At 34.8% G+C, this 20,599-nt stretch overlaps 1 protein-coding gene across 1 annotated transcript; it reads left to right on the forward strand.

Moving 5' to 3' along the window:
* The first annotated feature begins 10,085 nt into the window (after positions 1–10,085).
* Positions 10,086–11,732, forward strand: LOC130994202 (uncharacterized). Its single transcript, XM_057919236.1, has one exon. It carries the CDS (start codon positions 10,086–10,088, stop codon positions 11,730–11,732), a length of 1,647 nt encoding a protein of 548 aa, XP_057775219.1.
* The last annotated feature ends 8,867 nt before the right edge of the window (positions 11,733–20,599 follow it).

The following is a 20,599-nucleotide window of genomic DNA, read 5'->3' on the forward strand; positions in this document are numbered from 1 at the left end:
GAGGTGTTTTTGTGTCTTTCTTTTGCTTATTTTTTTTTTAGTATTTTAATTTTTACTGCAAACAGGCGACACAAATTAAAACATTGTCGCACAAATTAATAAAACATACTCGCACAAATCTATAATTATATAAAAGCACAAGTTTGGGCTGCATGGTTTCCCGCCAATGCGCATCTCTGTTTTATCCATTGTGCAATTTTTGTTGCTGATTGACTGTTGGGCCTTGCAGTTCAGCTGGTTTTGGCTCCAAAAAGTGGAGCCCAAAATTCAAATTTAAATTTTTGGAGCCCAAATTGTGTGCTGATAAGTGTGAATTATCTTCTATAAATAGTGCCTCATTAACTGCTAATTTTCACAACATTTTCACTATGCTGACTTTCTCTCTCTATCTTTGTTTTCTCTCTGTTGTAACTTTTTCTATCTTTGTTGTAATTTCTCTCTTGTTCTAAATCTTTTGAACTCTTTTTACGGTTTTATGTTCTTCTGTGGCACTTTCATTTTAATTTTGTTTAGTTTTTTTGGCTATTTACAACTCAATGTACAATATTTGTTTCTATTTGATGCATAAACTCTAAATCTAATATTAATAGCTAATATTTCTGAATTTTCTCTATAGATGAAGGCTTGAATCTCGAGCATGGGAACCTCTGAATCTGCAAAAGCAACAAATAGCATGTTATTAGATGCATATGCACATATGTTAAAGTATCAACCATTGTCATTTTTTTTTCTGTTCTATTTCTTTTGCTTATCAAAAGACATTGAAAATGAGCAATCTAACTACCAAAACAACAGTTTTATTCTGAACTATTAAAAAAAGAAATGGTTTTTTTGTTCTTTTTCTTAAGCTTATCAAAAGACATCAATATGAGCTGGCTAGCTGCGAAAAAGTGGGTTTTTGCTTAAAAATAATTTCAGATTTTTAAGCATAATCATTAAACGAGAAAAAAGATATGTAAATAATAAATTGCATCAAAATGCAATTTATTGCAGAGGGTAAAATAACATTTCAGGATGAGCTAAAACAGTGATTTGTTGCAAGATAATTTCGAATTTTCAAGCATCATGGGAAGAAAAAAGAAAATCCCAAGAATCAATTAAAATCCTTATACAAATGCAGGAAAAACAGATCTTGAAGTAAGCAAACAAAATATGAAGAAAACAGAAGCAGACAAATATTGATGCACATATGAGAATACTTATATGTAACTCTCTAAATCTGCACTAAAATGAGCAAAGTACATCATCCCAACTTGAAATAATATTTTACTTATTTAAAAAACGATAAAAAATTTTATTTATTTAAAAAAACCATAACAAAGACTCATCTTACAAAAACCAATTGTTTTGGCAGCAGGTATCCCTGTCGTTCTTCGCCAATTCTGAAGTAGAACCACAACGTTTTTGGGGTTGTTGCGGCAGCCGAGGTCCTGCTGCCAACGGTGGCGGTAGCTCTGAGCAAGGCGGCACTAGCGAGTTGTTAATGTCGGCGAGCCAACGATGGCGTCGAACGTCAGCGTCTCAGGTGATGACAGCAGCGGCACCAGACGGCAGCAGAATATCTATGGTTTCGAGAAGGGTGTGCAACTGCGGAGACAAGGCGCGGTGGTTAGATGGCAGTGGGTTTGGCAGGGCGCTGTGCGGTGTGGGTTAGTGGATTCATCTTGGGCGACGGAGGAGAAGTTTGAAATTGATGGTGGAGGAAGAAGATCTGAAGATTTAGGTTTGGAGAGGTTGGGCGCCGCTGATGTGTTTGTGAGTAAAAACCCTAGAATGAGTGAGTTGAGGTATTTATAGTATGCATAATTGGGCTTTCTTTGTGTAAGAGTTCATGGGCTTGGGATGTGATTAATTTTTAAGATGTAATCGTTTTTTGCAAATGTGATTGCCACTTTCAATTTGATTAAAATGTTCAAAATTTCCATGATTTCGACTGATGCTTCTTTGTGTTGCAAATTTTACATTAACATGAAAATTAAGATTAATCATTGATTCTAAATAATTTACATAATAAACTATAACTAAGATTAAATTGTTAACATCGTATAATACAACTTTAGGATTAAATTGTTGAATTATAAGATTATATTGCATAATAAGATTAAATTGTTAACATCATTTATAAATTATAAGATTAATTATTGATTCTCGTATTATGAAAGTGATCTATTATCTAGGATGAGGGTTACAACTTTAGCAAAAAAGTTGTTTCAATTGGAGTTTCAGTGACAAGAAACTATTAACTTTTTGCAAATTAGAAATATTGATCAACAAATATCTTTCAGTCTCGAAAGAAAACTTATATAAATTTAAATTTGAACCAACCTCAAGGTATTTGATTTTCTATTTAATAACAATCTTGTAGGAGTAGATACTAATTATGATTGAATATGTACCCATACTTCCTCTAATAGATTAAGCATTTTAGTGAAATTTAATTGGGAGATTCGTACCACCATGAACCTCCATAAATGTTAATATATCTAACAGTGTGCTGAGTGTTGAGCCAATCTTGAAGGAACACATGCACTTTGACGGCAATTCCAATTACTTTGACTTTTAGTATGGTTTGAGTTGTTTTTTTAGTTCTATATATAATATAGTTTGGGCTCAATTCGGTTAGTTTGAATACTCTATATATAAACTTGATTAAGTTTTTTATTTTTTATCACTTATTGATCAACGATTAATATACTCCCTCCGTCCGCCAAAACTATTCCACTTTGGCCGGGCACGGAGTTTAATAAAATGTATGATGATATTGATGTAGTGGAGAAAGAGCCCCACCACTTTATGAGATTTGTGGTTGAGATTGAATTTGGGGTGGGTTTTTTGTAAATAAAGAGTGTTTGTAAGGATAAAATATTAAGGTGGATGGTGGGACCATGGCTTAAAAAGGAAAGTGGAATACTTTTTACGAAATATAGTAATTGTGGAATACTTTTGGCGGACGGAGGGAGTATTACGTAAATTTTTTTGCCTAAAAAGTACTATTACTTAAAATTTTCTATGAAATTAATTATTTTATAAGATCCAAATTACATATTATATCTAAACTACCATTTGCACGTCATGCTATGCACGAGAATTTTTTTTTATATATATAGTTTCAGAAAATTGACACTAACTCAATTATCATATTTATAAGTATACTGAAAAATTAAATTCAACTAAATATATTTGGGCTGAATATTAAAAAAAAGCAAAAAATAATTAAGAATTCATAATAATAAAAATTGACATAATGAAAAGGCAAAAAAAAAAGTTAAAAAAATAAAAACAAAATTAAAAAATAGAATTATTCAAAAAAAAGGATGAGAGGAGGAGATATATTTTTTAAAAATATTTAAAATATAATTTTTACATTTTAAATCAAATATTTACATAAAATATATCAAATAAAAGCTTTTATCGTGATCATTAATTTGATATGGAAATTAAATATTTTTATAATTAGTAGAATTTTATAATTTTGGAAATAAATAAAACCAAAAAATAAGAAGATAAAAAAGCTTTTGAATTTTGAAATCTGCCAAATCTGGAGTCGATTTGCAGATCACTTTAGCCTATAAATATCAGATTTATGAAATTTTCATTGTTTCCATTGCTGGCTGGGTAGCAGCGGACGCGGCTGAAGAAGCCAACGCCGGACACCCAGCACTCGCTGAGTCCCAGCGTGCGTTGGACACCCAGCGCTCGCTGCGTCCCAGCGAGCGCTCAGCACTTCTGTTTTAAAAATAGATATCTACCTATTCAAAAAAAAAAAAAAGATCTACCAAAAATAATGCCATAAACACAAAACAAATGAAAAACTAATCTACGAAAAAATGAAGATATTTTTGTTTGAAGTGTGCAGATATTCACAAATCTGCCTATGAATGTAATCTGTAATTCGGGCGATCTATTGTTACTAAAGGTGTGTTTGTCAAGTTATATATTTTTGGTTAGATTCAATAAATACAGTAAAAAAAAGTAGAGGGAAGAGGAAACATTACTGATGAAGAAATAAAATAAGTGACGTTGATGAAGAAATTAGAAATATGTGAAGTGATGCTGATTTTGAAATAAAATTAAGGTTGCTCAAACAGCCTATTTTATAATACTCCCTCCGTCCCCAAAATAAGTTCCTCTTTGGGGACGGCACGGGTTTTAAGGAAAATGGTAAAATGTATTGATAGTGGAGAAAAATATGTTATAATTAGTATTGGGAGTGGTGAAAAGGTGAAAAAGTGGTATAATTAGTATTGGGAGTGGTGAAAAAGTGAAAAGTAAGAATAAATAAAGTATTATTAGTGGTGTGGTAGTTGTCCAAAAATAGAAAGAAAGAAAGAGGAACTTATTTGGGGACGTCCCAAAATGGAAAAAGATGAACTTATTTCAGGGACGGGGGGAGTATTGTTTATTTATTTTTGTTTGTTATCTAAAATTATTGTTTGTTAAATGTAATTAATTTTTTAAGATATTGGATAGAATTGGTCACGGTAACTAAGTTATAACATAGATATAGAATACTCATATCTATTTATGAATATCGCAAGAAAAAATAAAATTTACATAATAGTATAATTATTATTTATTTAATATAATTACATAATAGCCCAATTTTCTTGAGGCCAATTGGGTAGCCCAATTCGTTTGAGGCCAACAAAGGGAATAGTTTGAATCCAATTTGCTTGAGTTTAATTAAGGATTTTATTGATGAAGCTAAGGAATAACTTTTTAATTTCTAAAAACTTTAAATTTATTTATTTCTTTCAAAACTCAATAAAATAAATTAGTAGAACACTTTTTTTTTTTTCTGTTTAGATGTGTTATTTTTTTGTGGCTCATTTTTTTATACTATAACTTATTTTTGTTGTGACGCATATGAAGAATAAATATATATGAGCTTAAATAGGCTCATCTATTCAATACAATACTTTTGAATGTAATGTAAATTATCAATTTTGTATTATGTAATGTAAATTATCAATTTTGTTCAATTTCTCTGTATTACTCCCTCCGTCCCAAACGAAATGTCCTGTTTTCCTTTTCGGGCTGTCCCAAACGAAATGTCCTGTTTCCTTTTTTGGCAATACACTCTCTCTCTATACTTAACTAGCGTACCTCCCGCGCGATGCGCGGTGATTATGATTCAAGACTTGCATGAGCTGCACATATATAATACTCCCTTCCTTCATAAAAAATGGAGCACATTATTTGGGCACAAGTTTTAATAAAGTGAGTGGTTCGCGGAGAAAATGTATATGAAATGAGTGGTTGAGATTGAATTAATTAAAATTGATTTTTTTATTAATAAAATGTATTTGTAAGAATAGAATATAAGGAAAATAGGTGGGCCCATGTACTCAAAAGGAAAGTGCCCCATTTTTCATGGACGTCGAATATAGTAATTGTGCGCCATTTTTGGTGACGGAGGGAGTATTTATCTTTTTATAATAGTAATATTATATCGTATTAACAAATTTTCAGTATAAAATAAATAGGACTACATAATACGAAAAATCGAAATGTCATAAATAAATATAAATAAATAAAAGATAACAATGAGAAAAATTACAAAATGTTAAAAAGATGCTTAAGTGGATCAATATTATCAACTTTCAAGAATTTGATTAATTTTAAAAATAAAGAAAAACCCTAATATATATATATATATATATAAAGGTTTCGTTGAGAAATTATACATAGAGAGATAAATTATTAATAATCAAAACTTGCTTATTTTAAATTGATTTATACTATCAAATTAAAAAGTTTTTATGACCTTTTGTTTAAGATATATAATTACAGGGGTGAGCTAGAATAAAAACACTCTTAAGTGTATAAAATATAAACGTTTTTTAATGTACGAATTTTATCCAACAGGGTTACGAATTCATCCAACATGGTTACGAATTGCAAAAAATAATTTTTTGTTACCTTTGGGATTCGAACTCAGGACAACGAATTCATCCAACAGGGTTACGAATCAACCGTAGATCTTGATGATCTAAGGGCTGAAAATCATTTATATTTTATACACTTAAGAGTGTTTTTATTCTAGCCCTCCCCTATAATTACATATTGCATATTTTATCTCAATGAAAATTATATAGAAATAGAAAAAACAATTGCACTTAAGAGAAAAACATAATAAATTAAGACATATAATTGTCCACAAGTAACAAAAAGAATAGATTTTTTTTCTTCAAAACTTAATTTTTTAAGTAAAGCATTCATGGTTATTTTAGAATATTAATTATTTTAAAAACAAATTATTCATTATTCTATTTTTATATAGAATAAAATAATAAATATATATATACATATATTTATCTCTATATATATATAGATATAGATTTTCCAATCGACATTTTTTTTGAAGTTTTTAGAACTGATTTTATTCAATCGAGCATCCACTAAAATTACATATAACAATGAACATAATAATAAAAATTTTAGGAAGAATGTAACAATAGAATAGAGAAAATAAAAATAAAAATAAAAGAAAGGGAAAGAAAAGGCAATTACAATTTATTCAAATTAAAATTTAAAATTAATTTTGCAAACATAGTACCACCGTATTGGGAGAATTAATTGATTTGTAACATTTAAATATTATGTGCTTAAACAAAAAATGAAAAATAAAAACCGTTTGGAACCCAATTGTCCTTGACCATTGTGCATTTAAATATTACTAGTGTATTACCCGTCGAAATTCGACGGGTACATATTTTCTTGTAATTTATATATTTTATGTTATTCTTATGATAATTATATAAAATAATTTTTTATGTAAATTATTTATATAATTAATTAAATTAAATTAGTAATACATTTTAAATTATATTAATCTCAACAACTTTTAGCAATTATATTATTAATTTTGTTGAGATCATAAAAATACCCATTAGTTTTCATATGAAATTTTATAAAAAGTTAACGCGTAAGAAAAAAAAAAGTAGAAATACATATAAATTTGACATAGGTATGATGGTGGATTGATTTGTTGCATTTGTTGTTACAAGATTTATTAATTTTGTTCAATTTTTTTTATTTTGCCTTTTGACCATAATTTTATATGGAGTTTGAAAAATTATAATTGAATTGTGAGTATCATATAATTCCGAACTTCTAAAAGCATAACTAATTATGAAAATAATCTCGCCTGATATTTAAAAGACCATAACTGATTTATCGAACATCGTATCATTTGGAGTTTTAAGACCAACCAAATTGTGGGCATCATCTCGTCGCAAACTTGACAGATCATCTCTAACTTCTGAGCATCATCTTGTCTGAAACTTGAAAGAGAATCATCTCGTCTAAAACTTGAAAGAGCATCATCTCGTCTGGAGTTTTGAGCATCATCTCATCTAGAGTTTGAGAGAGCATCATCAAATATGAAATTATATTCAACCATGACTCCAATTGTCAACTATCTAACAAACATAACTCTAACAATTTAGATATTTTATTTATATATGTAATTTTATTAGTTCAAACTCTAGAGAGAAAGGAAAAAGAAGAGTTCTTAAAGCAGTAAAAGAGAGAGCGTGTGCTTTATTTCATCATCGTAGGTATTTATAGGCATTACAGTCGGGGTAAAGTAGTAAATTCGTTTGGTCATCTATTCCGCATGCTCGCCATTAAACTAATTAAGGCTATTATTAGATTATAACTTGTCAGGTCGTTGTCCCCTAATTACAGAGCTGGATTCTGTCCTCATCATCCCGCTCTGTCTAGTAGCTCTGGATTTCCTTCCTTAGGGCAGACTTTTACTCTTTGGCTCCGCTCTGCTAAGTAGCTCCACCTTCTGCGAATTGTCTCTGGTGTGTGGCTCCGCGCTCTGGCTCCAATAGCTTAGCTCTGACTCTGGATCTGGCGATTTGACTCTGGCTCTGGCTCTGACTCTAACGACTTAGCTCTGACTCTGGATCTGGCGACTTGGCTCTGGCTCTGACTTTAATGACTTAGCTCTGGCAGCTCTGCTCTGGCAACTTGGCTCTGGTTAGCTCTGGCTCTGGCAGCTTTGCTCTGGAAGCTCTGCTCTGGCAACTCTGCTCTGGCAGCTCTGCTCTGGTTAGCTCTGGCTCTGACATCTCTGCTCTGGCTCTGACATCTCTGCTCTGGCTCTGGCATCTCTGCTCTGGTAGCTCTGCTCTGGCATCTCAACTCAGCGGTGACTCGGCGGCGGACGAACCGCAACCTCAGCGATGACTATTTCGCCGGAGTCTAGAATAAGGAACGGCAACTGGTTATAGGAAAAAGAAATCTTAGGGCTCTTGTATTAATTGCTTCGAATGGAGAATTCTCATGGGTTTAAGAAGTGGAAACAGAATCGAACTAATTAAGGAATGAAAGAGGGAGTCAGAGATGAGGCGGAGCAACGCCGCCCTTAGGACGGCGGCGACGCCTGAATTTAGAGGGAGAGAGAGGCGGGTAGTTTAAGGGGGGAATTAGGGCTCAATTTGAGTGTGCAATCGACTTCAGAGAGAAAAAATGATTGAGAGAAGAGAAAGACAGTGAAGGGGGAGACGACGCCGACCTGATTCAGGGACGTCGGCGATGGGGTGAGGAAAAGGGAGGCGTGAGGAAAAGGGAGGCCTGACTTTTGTTTTAAAAGTGAGAATGAGAATATATAGTTTGGATTCTCAAATGCCACATTGGAGATTGAGATTGAAAAGAAAGAATTTGAGGCATGCCACGTAGCCTAAGGCCTAATCGTATTATAGAATAGATATTATTATTATTATTATTATTATTATTATTATTATTATTATTATTATTATTATTATTATTGTTGTTGTTGTTGTTGTTGTTGTTGTTGTTGTTGTTGTTGTAGTAATGGACGAACAGAAATAAATAAAGTTTGCAGAAATGAAAAATATATTTTTCTTCCCTATATAAATAAAATGTATGGATTTATTTTATAAAAAATAAAAATAAAATTTTAATTATTTTGATAGACATATAATAAGATTTTGTTTTAAAGTAATCAGTTTATAGAATTTGTGCCTTATTATGCAAACATATAAATCAATGACCGGACCCGTTTATAATTACATATACGTGCATGTCTCAATTCAAACTTAATTCAAAATTAATTTTATTGAAAATTAAGAATATAAATATTATATATATATATATATATATATATATATATTCATACAATATAATATATTGCAACATATACATATAATATGTACGCTATTGAGAAATATAAAATTAATAACAAATATACATCTAATCACTAACATTCAATTAAAATAATTTATCGTATATAGATTATAATTTTTTTCTTATCAGACATGTAAATCTAATTTTTATGTAGAAAAAATAAATAATAAAATTTATTAATTTAGATTATATGTAATGTTAATATTATTATATATATATAGGTGTTATTAATTATATTTATTATGATTAATGAATCTTTATATAGAATGTAATAGTTAATTAATTAATAAATGATGAAGATTATATATGGTAAATTTTGAAATGGTGAGATTTTAGATATGCCACATAGGTTAAGGCTTAATCCTATTATATAATAGATAGATGTGCTTAAACAACTAATTTGCTGCGATTTTTAAGGAATATTGGCTGGTGGTTTTTGTTTAATTTTTTCCCTTAATTTCCAATTATATCATTGCAATTGAATAAAATTACATTTACTTTGCTTTTTATATATATAAAGATATTTAAATAATTTCCACCAACTCACTTTATCTACTTTATACACATTTCTTAATCTCCGTGCCAAAAATAAATAGGACATTTCGTTTGGGACGGAGGGAGTATATTTTACTATACATTACAATATTTCTCTGTAAATTATTATTATTTTTAATCCTATAGTACTTTTACTATACATTATAAATATGTGAACGGAAAAAAAGCATGACCTCTCCTCTCTACGCGAAATCCTAACCCTAGTTCCTGCTGCGCCGTCCTTCGTTCTCCGGCGATGTCTGCCTCGCCTCGAACCTCTCCGGCAGATAAGGGGGGGGCTTAACCTCCCGCCGGTGTCGAATAACTTTCAACCCTCGTCAGTTGCTACCGCTAGTGCTTCGTTAAGAAAGGAAACTACTGTTCCGAATATGTCTTCGGAAACTACTGCGGCCGTTGACAAGACTACGACGCCTAAAGACTCCTATGCAAGGATCACGGCTCCACAACGTACCAAAAAACCTGATATCCCTGCGCATAAATTTCAGGCGCTCCGTCCGATCAATATTGGTGATAATGGAGTTCTCAAAGTTCCACGTGATCTGCAACTTTTCCAAGCCAACAAGTTCCAGCATGCCATTATAGGACGTTTATTGTTGAATAAAGGAGAGAAACCGAGAACCACGCGTGATCTCAAATCTGAACTTCAATCTCTTTGGGCGATTAAATCTCCTTGGTTTTTAATGCCTATGGGAAAAGGCTATTATACGTTAAAATTCACCACTCCAGAGGACAAAGCCACAGCGAAAGCTCACGTCATATGGGATTTGAAGGCTGGTTCCATACGCCTGCGTGACTGGGTTCGTTATTTTAACCCTTATAAGGAATCGTCATCTCTTGCTCAAGTTTGGGTGAGAATTTATGAACTTCCAGTCGAATTTTGGCATCCGGAAGTTCTCACAGGGATTGGTCATTGGCTTGGGCAACCGCTGAAAATAGACGGCAACTCGTTGGATGATGAAGTTGCTCATTTCGCTCGCATTCTGGTGGAAATTGACCTGGCTAAGAAGTTACCGGAGAATCTCACTATTGATGATGGGGATTATGCTTTTAAGATTGATTTTAGTTATGAATATCTTCCTCTTTTTTGTACCAGATGCAAAATTACCGGACATTCGGCGGATAAATGTCGTAAGGGAAGAAAGGAAAAGCAACCGACCGAGGAGGTGCCAATCATTAAAGAGCCGGAATGGCATCCAATCAAACATGGGGCGACAAGCATAAGAACTGCGAAACAAAAATCTGATGATCAGGGTGCTACACACAAGGATCTGTCTGGTCCTGATTTCACTAAAAAAGGAGATCATCAAACTGATAACCGTTTTGAGGTTTTGGAGAATTTGGAGACTCAGGAAACCATATCTACGGTAAAGGGGATTGGCTCATCACCCAGCAACTCAGGGAAGAGATTGGATATTACTATGATGATTCAAGATAAAATTACTTCGCCTGCGCAAATTTTGCAGAGGTCGGAGGATGTTGATCAGACTAATGAGTGCATGGGCGGCAATGACTCTTTGGATAACATGGACAAGGAAAAACAGACGTCGGACCTGGATGAAGTCAGAGGTCCGAAACAGCAAGACGCCCCTAACAAACAGTTGACGGAGGAACGGGCGACACCTTCTTTGAATCAGAAAGAAGAGACACAGCAGGTGCTCTTGGATACTAATACTAATTTCATCGATCTGGAGAACCAGAAAGTGCAGAGGTTGAAAGCTAAGGATCAAACGGTTTCGATGCAGGCGACTCAGGAACATTCCGATTTGCCGAAACGTGGTCGGGGAAGGCCTTCCAAACAAGATCAAGCTGCCCGCAATCACAATAAAGCCTTGCTACAGCAGCAAGAAAATATCAAAAGCAGGCTTAGAAAGTCGGTGGAGTCGGGACTTAAACCGAGAGACTATATCATAGATTATAGTAATACGGATAATTTTAGTACAATGGATAACATTGCTACCAAGAGTTGGGCTGATGAAGTGGAGCTGGGGGAAGCCCAGCCCAGGAATTCTCTCTAATTCGATGAATATGCTTGTTTGGAATGTCCGTGGTCTTACGGACGAGTCCAAACGGCTTCTTAAGGAGCATTGTAACTCCTTTTCGCCTATTATTGTGGGCTTGATTGAACCCAAGGTCAGATTTCATAAAGTGAGGCAGAGCTTTTGGCATTCTATTAACATGGTTCCTCGTCATCAAAACTCCAAGGCTACGCGTCGTTCCAACATCTGGTTTTTAGCTCACCCCTCTGTTGCTACGAGAATCATCCATTCTTCGGAGCAGGCTATCATCGCCGAGTGCAGTTGGCAAAATGCTAATTTTCGTGTAGCTGTTATTCACGGAGCCAATGACCAGATGACTCGCCGGAATTTGTGGGAGGAGTTGCTTTCTTTTACTCAGGGGAACACGGTGTTCATTGGGGATTTTAATGCTGTCAAGGGTGTTCATGAGAGATTGAGCACGGCTATGCCTTCGAGGAGTGCTTGCAAGGATTTCTGTGATTTTATCGAAGCTACTAATTTCATTGAATCTCCCACGTCTGGTCTTTATTTTACTTGGTCTGGTCGACGTCTTCTGCCTAGACATGTCGAGTCTAGGCTTGATCGAGCTCTTTTCTCTATAGGATTTGCTGAGATTTGGCCGGAAATTGTTTCCCATGCTTTGCCTCGTGTGACTTCGGATCATTCCCCTTTGATCTTTAAGTGCAGCTCGAATAATACTACTGCTCGAAGACCTTTTAAATTCCTTAACATGTGGGTGTCTCATCCGAGTTTTCTTGATATGGTGAAGGATTCTTGGTCTGCTAGTGTTGATATTCGTTGCCCGATTTTTAGAGTCATGTTCAAACTTCGGAGGCTTCGTGGTGACATCCGCAGCTGGAATAAGACGACTTTTGGTAATGTTGACACGCAAATTCAGGAGGGTCAGCGAAATCTGATGGATGTGCAGCAAAAGATTTCTGACATAGGTTACACTGCAGATCTTTTTGACGAGGAAATTGCGGCCCAAGCTAATCTCAATGTCACTCTGACAAGAAAGAACATGCTCCTTCAGCAGAAAAGTCGAGCCAATTGGTTAATGGATGGGGATAGAAATTCTGCCTTCTTCCACCGTATGATTCGTTTTCGGAAACAGAACCATCGCATTGCACATTTGAGAATTAATGGTGTGATGACTTATGATTCGGATGTGATCCAACAGCATATAATTGACTTCTTTTCGAATCTTTTCAAACAGGATGGTCAGAATCATGTCGACCGCACCCTGTTGGAAGCCATCATTGATGAGTGTGTCACTACGGAACAGAATAACCGTCTTATTTGTACCCCGAATGACGATGAGATTACTGCTGCGGTTTTTGGGATGGATTCTAACAGTGCTCCGGGTCCGGATGGCTTCTCTGGGAAATTCTTTCATAGCTGCTGGAATATTGTTAAAGTGGATGTTATTTCTGCGGTTAAAGCTTTCTTCTTGAACTCGTATTTGCCGAATGGTTGTAACTCCAGTACGTTGATCCTTATTCCGAAGAAAGAGTCTGTTGATACTGTGGCGGATCTGCGTCCAATTAATCTCTCTAACTTCCTCTTTAAGATTATTTCGAAGATTCTCGCCACTCGGCTTGGTTTGGTGGCGGCGGCAACTGTCTCGGGTAACCAGTTCGGTTTCATTGGAGGTCGGTCAATTCATGATTGTATTATGCTGGGGTCGGAGGGTTTTAATTGCATGAATCGCACGGGTCGTAAATCCAACATGGCCTGCAAAATTGACATCAGCAAGGCGTTTGACACTATGAGTTGGAGTTTTATTACTCAGGTGCTCCGTGTTAACGGTTATCATGAGAAGTTTATTAACTGGATCACTATTATCTTTCAGTCCGCCCGTATCTCCATTTTTTATAATGGGCAGTTGAGTGGTTATTTCGCTTGCTCGAGAGGTGTGAGACAAGGGGATCCTCTCTCGCCAAATCTTTTTGGCATTGCGGAGGACGTGCTCAGCCACCTTTTTATAAATTGTGTCAATTCTCGACATCTTGCTCCTATGGATTTCAGCCGTGGTGCTCATTTTCCCACTCATCTTTTTTATGCCGATGACATCTTGATCTTCTGCAAAGCCACCATCAGGAATGCTCGTAAAATAAAGGAAATTTTGGATCTGTACGGTGAGATTTCTGGGCAGAATTGTAATACTTTAAAGTCCAATATTTTTTTTTCTAACGGAGTCGTCAACAACATGCGAGTGGGTATTAGGCGTGAACTTGGGTTTCCCATGGGCACGCTCCCGGTTTTGTATCTTGGTGTTCCGTTATTCACTGGCCGCATTCGTGCCTCTTATTTTGCCGCTATACATGATAAAATTGTGAATAAATTCTCCCGTTGGAAAGGTATGCATCTCTCTATGGCTGGGCGCATTTGCTTGGTTCGTTCGGTAATACAAAGTTCCGTGACTCACTCTATGATGATTTACCGTTGGCCGAAATCCTTGATTTATAACCTGGATAAATGTTGCCGTAACTTTATTTGGTCAGGTAGTGTGGATATTATACCTTCCTGTTCGGTGAACTGGACGCGAGTTTGTGCTCCTCGTGTGGAGGGTGGTCTTGGAGTTCGTTCCTTTTCTGCTATGAATAGCAGTTTCCTTATGAAGATGGCCTGGAGGATCATTCATGGTCAGGAGTATGGTCCTTCAATTTTAAAAACTCGATACCTGACCAAGTTTGGCTATGCTAAAAATCATCTGGCCTCTTTGCCGTTCTGGACAAGCGTCAAGCAACATGTTGATGATCTGGTGGATAACTCGTTTGCTTACATTGGGACGGGTATGAATATGTATTTCTGGAAAGATGATTGGTTGGGTTACAGGTTGATTGATAAGCTTCGAATTCCACCGTTTATTCATGATTTTTTGAATCAAGCTGTGGAAGATTATTACTATGATGGTATTTGGCATTTCACGGCGGAGTTTGTTATTAACTTTCCGGACGTGGTGGTGGACATTCTTTTACTCCCTATCGGTGAGGAGGGAGATTGTAGATTGTGGAAGTCCTCGGTCAATGGTAATGTCACGGCGGCCCTTGCCTACGCTACTCAAGGACATCATTTTCCTAAGGTAAGATGGGGAAGTTGGATTTGGGAGAAGTTCATCCCGGAACGGCGCTCGCTGCTTTGCTGGCGTCTTATTCACAGACGACTGCCAACTGTTGATTGTTTGATGACGAGAGGTATGATGGGGCCGAATAGATGTGCTGTTTGTGGTGTGGCGGAGGAAAGCATAAACCATCTGTTTTGGGAATGTGGTTCTATTCAACCTATTTGGAGAGAGTTCATGGCTTGGTTTAACAAAGATTATTCTCATTTTCTTGATATTCATTGCGTTCTTGTCGCTGCTTGGAATGAGAATTTTAGCTCACAAGTTCTTTCTTTTTGGAAAGCTGGCATCATTAATTTAATTTGGAAGATCTGGGACTGTCGCAACAATATCATTTTCAATGAGAAGAGTTTTCTTAGTCAGATGATTACGGGGTTCCTTAAAGTCATGTTTAAGGAAATGGATTTGAATTTTAAAAAGCTTGGCAACACGTCTAACTCCTGGTCGGACTATCTGGCCATGCGTAGTATTGGAGTGGCGTCTAGGGCGGCTCCCCCTCCCATCATGATCGAGGTTCATTGGTGGCCACCTGTTGGCCAATGGATAAAAGTTAATACAGATGGGTCAGCCTTAGGAGCACCTGGAACGATTGCCGCTGGTGGGGTTTTTCGTGATAAATGGGGATGGGTTCGCGGTTGCTTTCATTACAAAGGTGGTGTTGGTTTCGCCTTCGAAGCTGAACTCTTAGCGGTCATGTATGCAGTTGCTATTGCCCACAGCAGAGGATGGATCTTCCTTTGGATCGAATCGGATTCTTCTTATATTGTTAACCTTCTTCACTCTCGATCCGAAGATGTTCCGTGGCGTTTTTTAGCTACTTGGAAAAGTACCCTTCGGTTGCTTTTGGACTTTCGCTTACAAATTTCCCATATTTATAGGGAAGGAAACTCGGCAGCTGATATCATGGCAAACCAGGCCCGTTCGGAGGGATGGTGGCCCCATGCCATTGAAGAGATTAAATATGTTGTTGCAACTGATATGTCGACTCACAGTCGAGTCCGGATTAAGTATTAATTTGGGTTTTGGTTCAGCGTTTTGTAGCACTTCTGACGGGCGTGTGACTCGGAAAAAGGGGCCTTTGTTTCCTTTTTTGCCGAGCTTTTGTTGTTGCTGGATGTTTGGCATTTTGATGAGAAACTGGAGCAGGCCTTTTAGCAAACAGATGGTGTTCGTTGTTTTCGGTATTTTGATAAACAAGTGGAGCAGAACTTTTAACAAACAGGTGGTGAATTTGTTTTTCGTGAGCATTTCCACTGTTTTTGTCACTTTAATGGAGCAGATCTTTGATCTCGCTAGTTTTGTGAGGTCAACTTTTCTGTTTTTGGCGAGCTTTGGGCTTTTCTCCTTGAGGTTGGGTGGCGCTGGTCTTCTTGTTCTGCCGTTTTGCCTGCTGGTGTTCGGCGATTGTGAAGGGGGCCTTTCATCGAGCACTTGGCGTCTGCTCTGGGCGGTTGGGGACTGCTATTTGCTGTTCCACGCTTTCTGCCGAGCTGCGGTCTGCTGGGCTGCTGCTCAACGCGGCAATGGAAACCCCGTCTCCATCCTTCGCAGATATGGAGTCCTTTGGGATGGTGGCGCGTTACCTTCTTGGAAGCCAGCGGCGACGGCATCTAACCGGCCGTATGGCTACTACTTGTTGGATAGCGTGCTTCCGTTTCATGAGCTCATGGCGACGGCATATAACCGGCCGTGTTGCTCTTTTTGGTATGGTGCGTTCTTTCCTTGTGAGACCACGGCGACGGCATATAACCGGCCTTTTCGGTCTTGCTTTTCGGTAAGGCGCTGCCTCTTTGTGAGCTCACGGCGACGGCATCTAACCGGCCGTGTAGCTCCGCTTTGTAGTGTGGGTTTTTTGGTTGGTTTCACGGCGACGGCGTCTAACCGGCTGTGTTTCTTGGTCTTTTTGTTTTGTGTTTGTTTTTTGTTGGCCTTTAGGCGACGGCGTTTAACCGGCCTTTGGCCTTTGTTTTGTTTTCTTGGGTGGAGAGCCGGGTTTGTTTGGGGACGATGGTTAGGCCGGAGTTCTGGAAACTTTCCCTTCCGCTCTCTCCCTTTTCTGCTTTTGTCTTTTAGGACTATTTTGCCCTTAGTTAGAGCGGACTGAATTCCGATTTGCGTGTGGGTTGGGCTTCGAGTTGGGCACGCATATTATGATGGTACAGTTGGTACAAATGGGTAAATTCAGGCCAATTGTGTCATTCATTAAGTACACTAGACACAATTACGCACATTTATGTCAAATGTGACTGAAGATTAACTGATGACACATTTGGTACAAATGGGTAAATTCGTGCCAATTGTGTCATTCATTAGGTACATTTGACACAATTACACTAATTTGTGCCAAGAGCAGGGGGAGAGAGAATCACATGTACGTGGTTGGACTGGGTAGAGTAGGATCTGCGGGGTCAATGATATTTTGGACCAAAATTATAAAAATGGTCATAAATTATGTTTTTTAGATAGGTGACCGACAATTCAACTTCATTGCTCAATATAGTTATTTGAATGCATATTCACTTTTGAAAAAATGTATAATGTGAAGTTTACAATATAAATCAAATCAATACTCTCTTTCTTTTCATTTAACCAATTTTTTTCCCTTTTCTTTTTCTTTTTCTTATCTTTTTTTTCTTTCCTAAAAATCGTGCACTTTAGTTAATAAAATATTTGATATGTAATTTTCGAGTCTCCATTGAGACGGATAATCAATTATTTTGATAATTTATATTTTTATATATAGATACATTTGGATAGTTAACATGTATCGCTGTACATTTTTGTTATGAGAACAGTAGTAAAATCGTTATTTATAAATTTTATTGTTTTTTCTATATTTTTATCTACTTTTGATTTTTGTGTTTTTCAAAAGAAAAATAATTAGATATTGAGTTTTGTGTGTTTATATTGGTTCATTTTATAAATCTTTAGATTTTAAAAAAATAATATTTGATAGTAAAATTTGTATTAATCGTCATTATCAAATAATTTTTATATTTCACAGATAATGATAAATATATGTTTACATATTCAAAATTATATTCAATTAAATTTTATAAAATTTGATTTTTTAGGGAAAAATTAAAATTATATACGTAATTAAATAAGTATGTTTCAGGATAACACTTAAATTAATCTAAATATTTTATTCTAATTTTGTTGGAGTTCATTTTTCGGTATATAACACTTACTTTATTTTTTATTAGTATTTTTAAAAGTTGTAATAATATGATTTGTTTTCCTACTGGCCAATTTAAACTTCACTAATAAGAAAACATAGTTAAGTAATGAGCTAGTCTTAGAAAAAATAATTTTATGCACGATTAGTTCAATTTTTTTAAAAGGACATATTTTAATTTGAACATGTTTTTACTCATCCCCTTCAACATTAATGATGTGTTTCTTCTATTATTTATGAAAAAAAAGGGTTTTCTTCATATAGGAGAAAAATTAAAAATGATACTTTAGAAAGAAAAAAATCATAACTCAACTATGTTATGCCATTATGAAAATCTTTACCGTACATATTTTTCATAAAAACTAAGTGATTTGAAGTCACGTAAATATTGAACGTATAAATATAACACCTAAGTATTATATCTGGTTAACATTTAAATATAATTTTACTGTATTTATCTGAATATTGTTTATAAAATATTTAAATTGTTTAATAACAATAGTTATCATTACATTTTATATAAAATTAAAAATTTATGTTTTTCAGAGTCAAGTTCTTTATTGAGTAATTGATGTGGATTACTTTATTTATTTAAAAAATTCAAATTGAAGTATATGTGATTTTTTTCAAAAATAATATTTGAAATATAAAATTATTACATATAAATTATTAAGTCGTGTCAAATTTGGACAACATCGAAAATTGGTGTATTAAAATGTAAAATCCTAACTTCGTGTCAAATATGGATTTTTGTCAAAGTTTGTGTATTTAGGTGCAATTTTTCCATTAAAAAAATCTGAAATACATATAAATTTTATGTGGAATTTTTTAACAACAAATCCTCCTACTTTTTGCACTTATATATATACTGTATATATAATAAAATAACATTACTAAAATTTAAAAAAAAAAATTTAAAAAAATTAGGAGGCCCAAAGGTGGCTCCGTGTCACTTGCTGAACTAATTTGATTATTCATGTTTATATTGATTAATTTGTTTGTTAATTAAGTTTTAAATAATAAAATATTTGGATTTGTTAATGTTCCATCAAAAATCGTAAAAAAAATACGTAAGGTTAATTATATATATAAAAAAGAAGAATCTTCTGTTATTAGGAGAATATTATAAAATCAAATTTCAAAATTTCAATATATCTTTTCCTTCATTATTGCTAAGGCTAGTTATGTAAACTGCTAATTGCATTAATTATCGATTTTTTAATTAGATTATAAATTGACAAATTTACCCCAATTATGTATATACATATTATGTAAATTTATCACTACTCTTATACATTATATTTGTTGAGCATACTATATTAGGGAATATAAAGGACAAGGTAATAATTATCTGCATATGCTTATTTTAAACATTTGTTGACCTGTATGTGCAATACAATTAATTAGATAATTATAATTGCGCCCCTAATTAGATTTTGTTTTGGTTATATTTTATAAGGATGTGCTTCAGGTAGATAAGTATGCCCTCCAATTATACGTTTAATCTTTAGTTATATATATGCTCGAATTATGTAAAGTACAACTTTACTATGTGCTCGAACTCATGTATGCGCTCCATCTATGCGCTTGAATTGTTTTAGTGGAATTACCATATGTGAATTTGAAAATTATAGATTGTAACGTGTGCCTCGAATTAAGAATTAAGTATGCGCTCAAATTTGTTTATTTGCTTATGTGGCTATGAATAAGTATGCGCCCATGTATAAAATGCTACATCAAATGGAAAATGAGCTTGACAATTTTTGCAAAAGACGTTCGGTATAATACAAAATGCGCTTGAATAATGGAAAAATTTGCTTGCATAATTGTTAAATGCGCTCGATTTTATTTTGCTTAATGGAAAAATGCGCTCACATAAAATACTAATGAGGGTTCGCATAATTGATAAATGCGGTCTCAAAAATAATTTTTTAAATATTTTGTTTGGAGTATGCTACCCATAAATTTTCTTATAAATTATTTTTATAAGTTGAGTTTATGAAATGGAGATTCAAAATAGTTCAGTGAGATCAATAACAAATCATCACCTGTTAACACATTCTCATAAAAATGGTAGAAACAGATGAAGAATGCTTAAGAGAAAGAATGAATTGCTCAAATATATTGCACGTAGTTTCTACAACATACAATGATGAGCTATTTATACTACTCTAGAGGCATTCTCGTCATTTTCTATAATTTGCGTGGACAGCATACGTTCGTGAGTAGGGATGGCAATCGGGTACGACGGGTATGGATAGTGACTATCCATATCCATACCCACGAACTAAATGGATAGTGATTTTTAACTACAAAACTATTCATGGATATCAAATGGTATCCAAACCCGCCACCCGCGGATACCTGCTACCCGTCGGGTATCCGCGAACCAGCTATCCGGCGGGTATCCGTCGCCCGCTATCCGTCGGATACCCGCGATATAGAATTTAAATATAAATTTATAACAAATTTAATACAAAAAAAATCAACACAAATAACATAGTTCAAACATATTTTAAATCTAAAATGTGGTGGCCCATATCTAATATGTAAATCTAAAGTCCA

Source organism: Salvia miltiorrhiza, chromosome 7 (genome assembly GCF_028751815.1).
Source record: "Salvia miltiorrhiza cultivar Shanhuang (shh) chromosome 7, IMPLAD_Smil_shh, whole genome shotgun sequence".
NCBI lineage: Eukaryota > Viridiplantae > Streptophyta > Magnoliopsida > Lamiales > Lamiaceae > Salvia > Salvia miltiorrhiza.

Bases quoted from the DNA above. Each gene is read 5' to 3' on its own strand.
- LOC130994202 (XM_057919236.1), top strand. From the start codon at position 10,086: ATGTCTTCGGAAACTACTGCGGCCGTTGACAAGACTACGACGCCTAAA.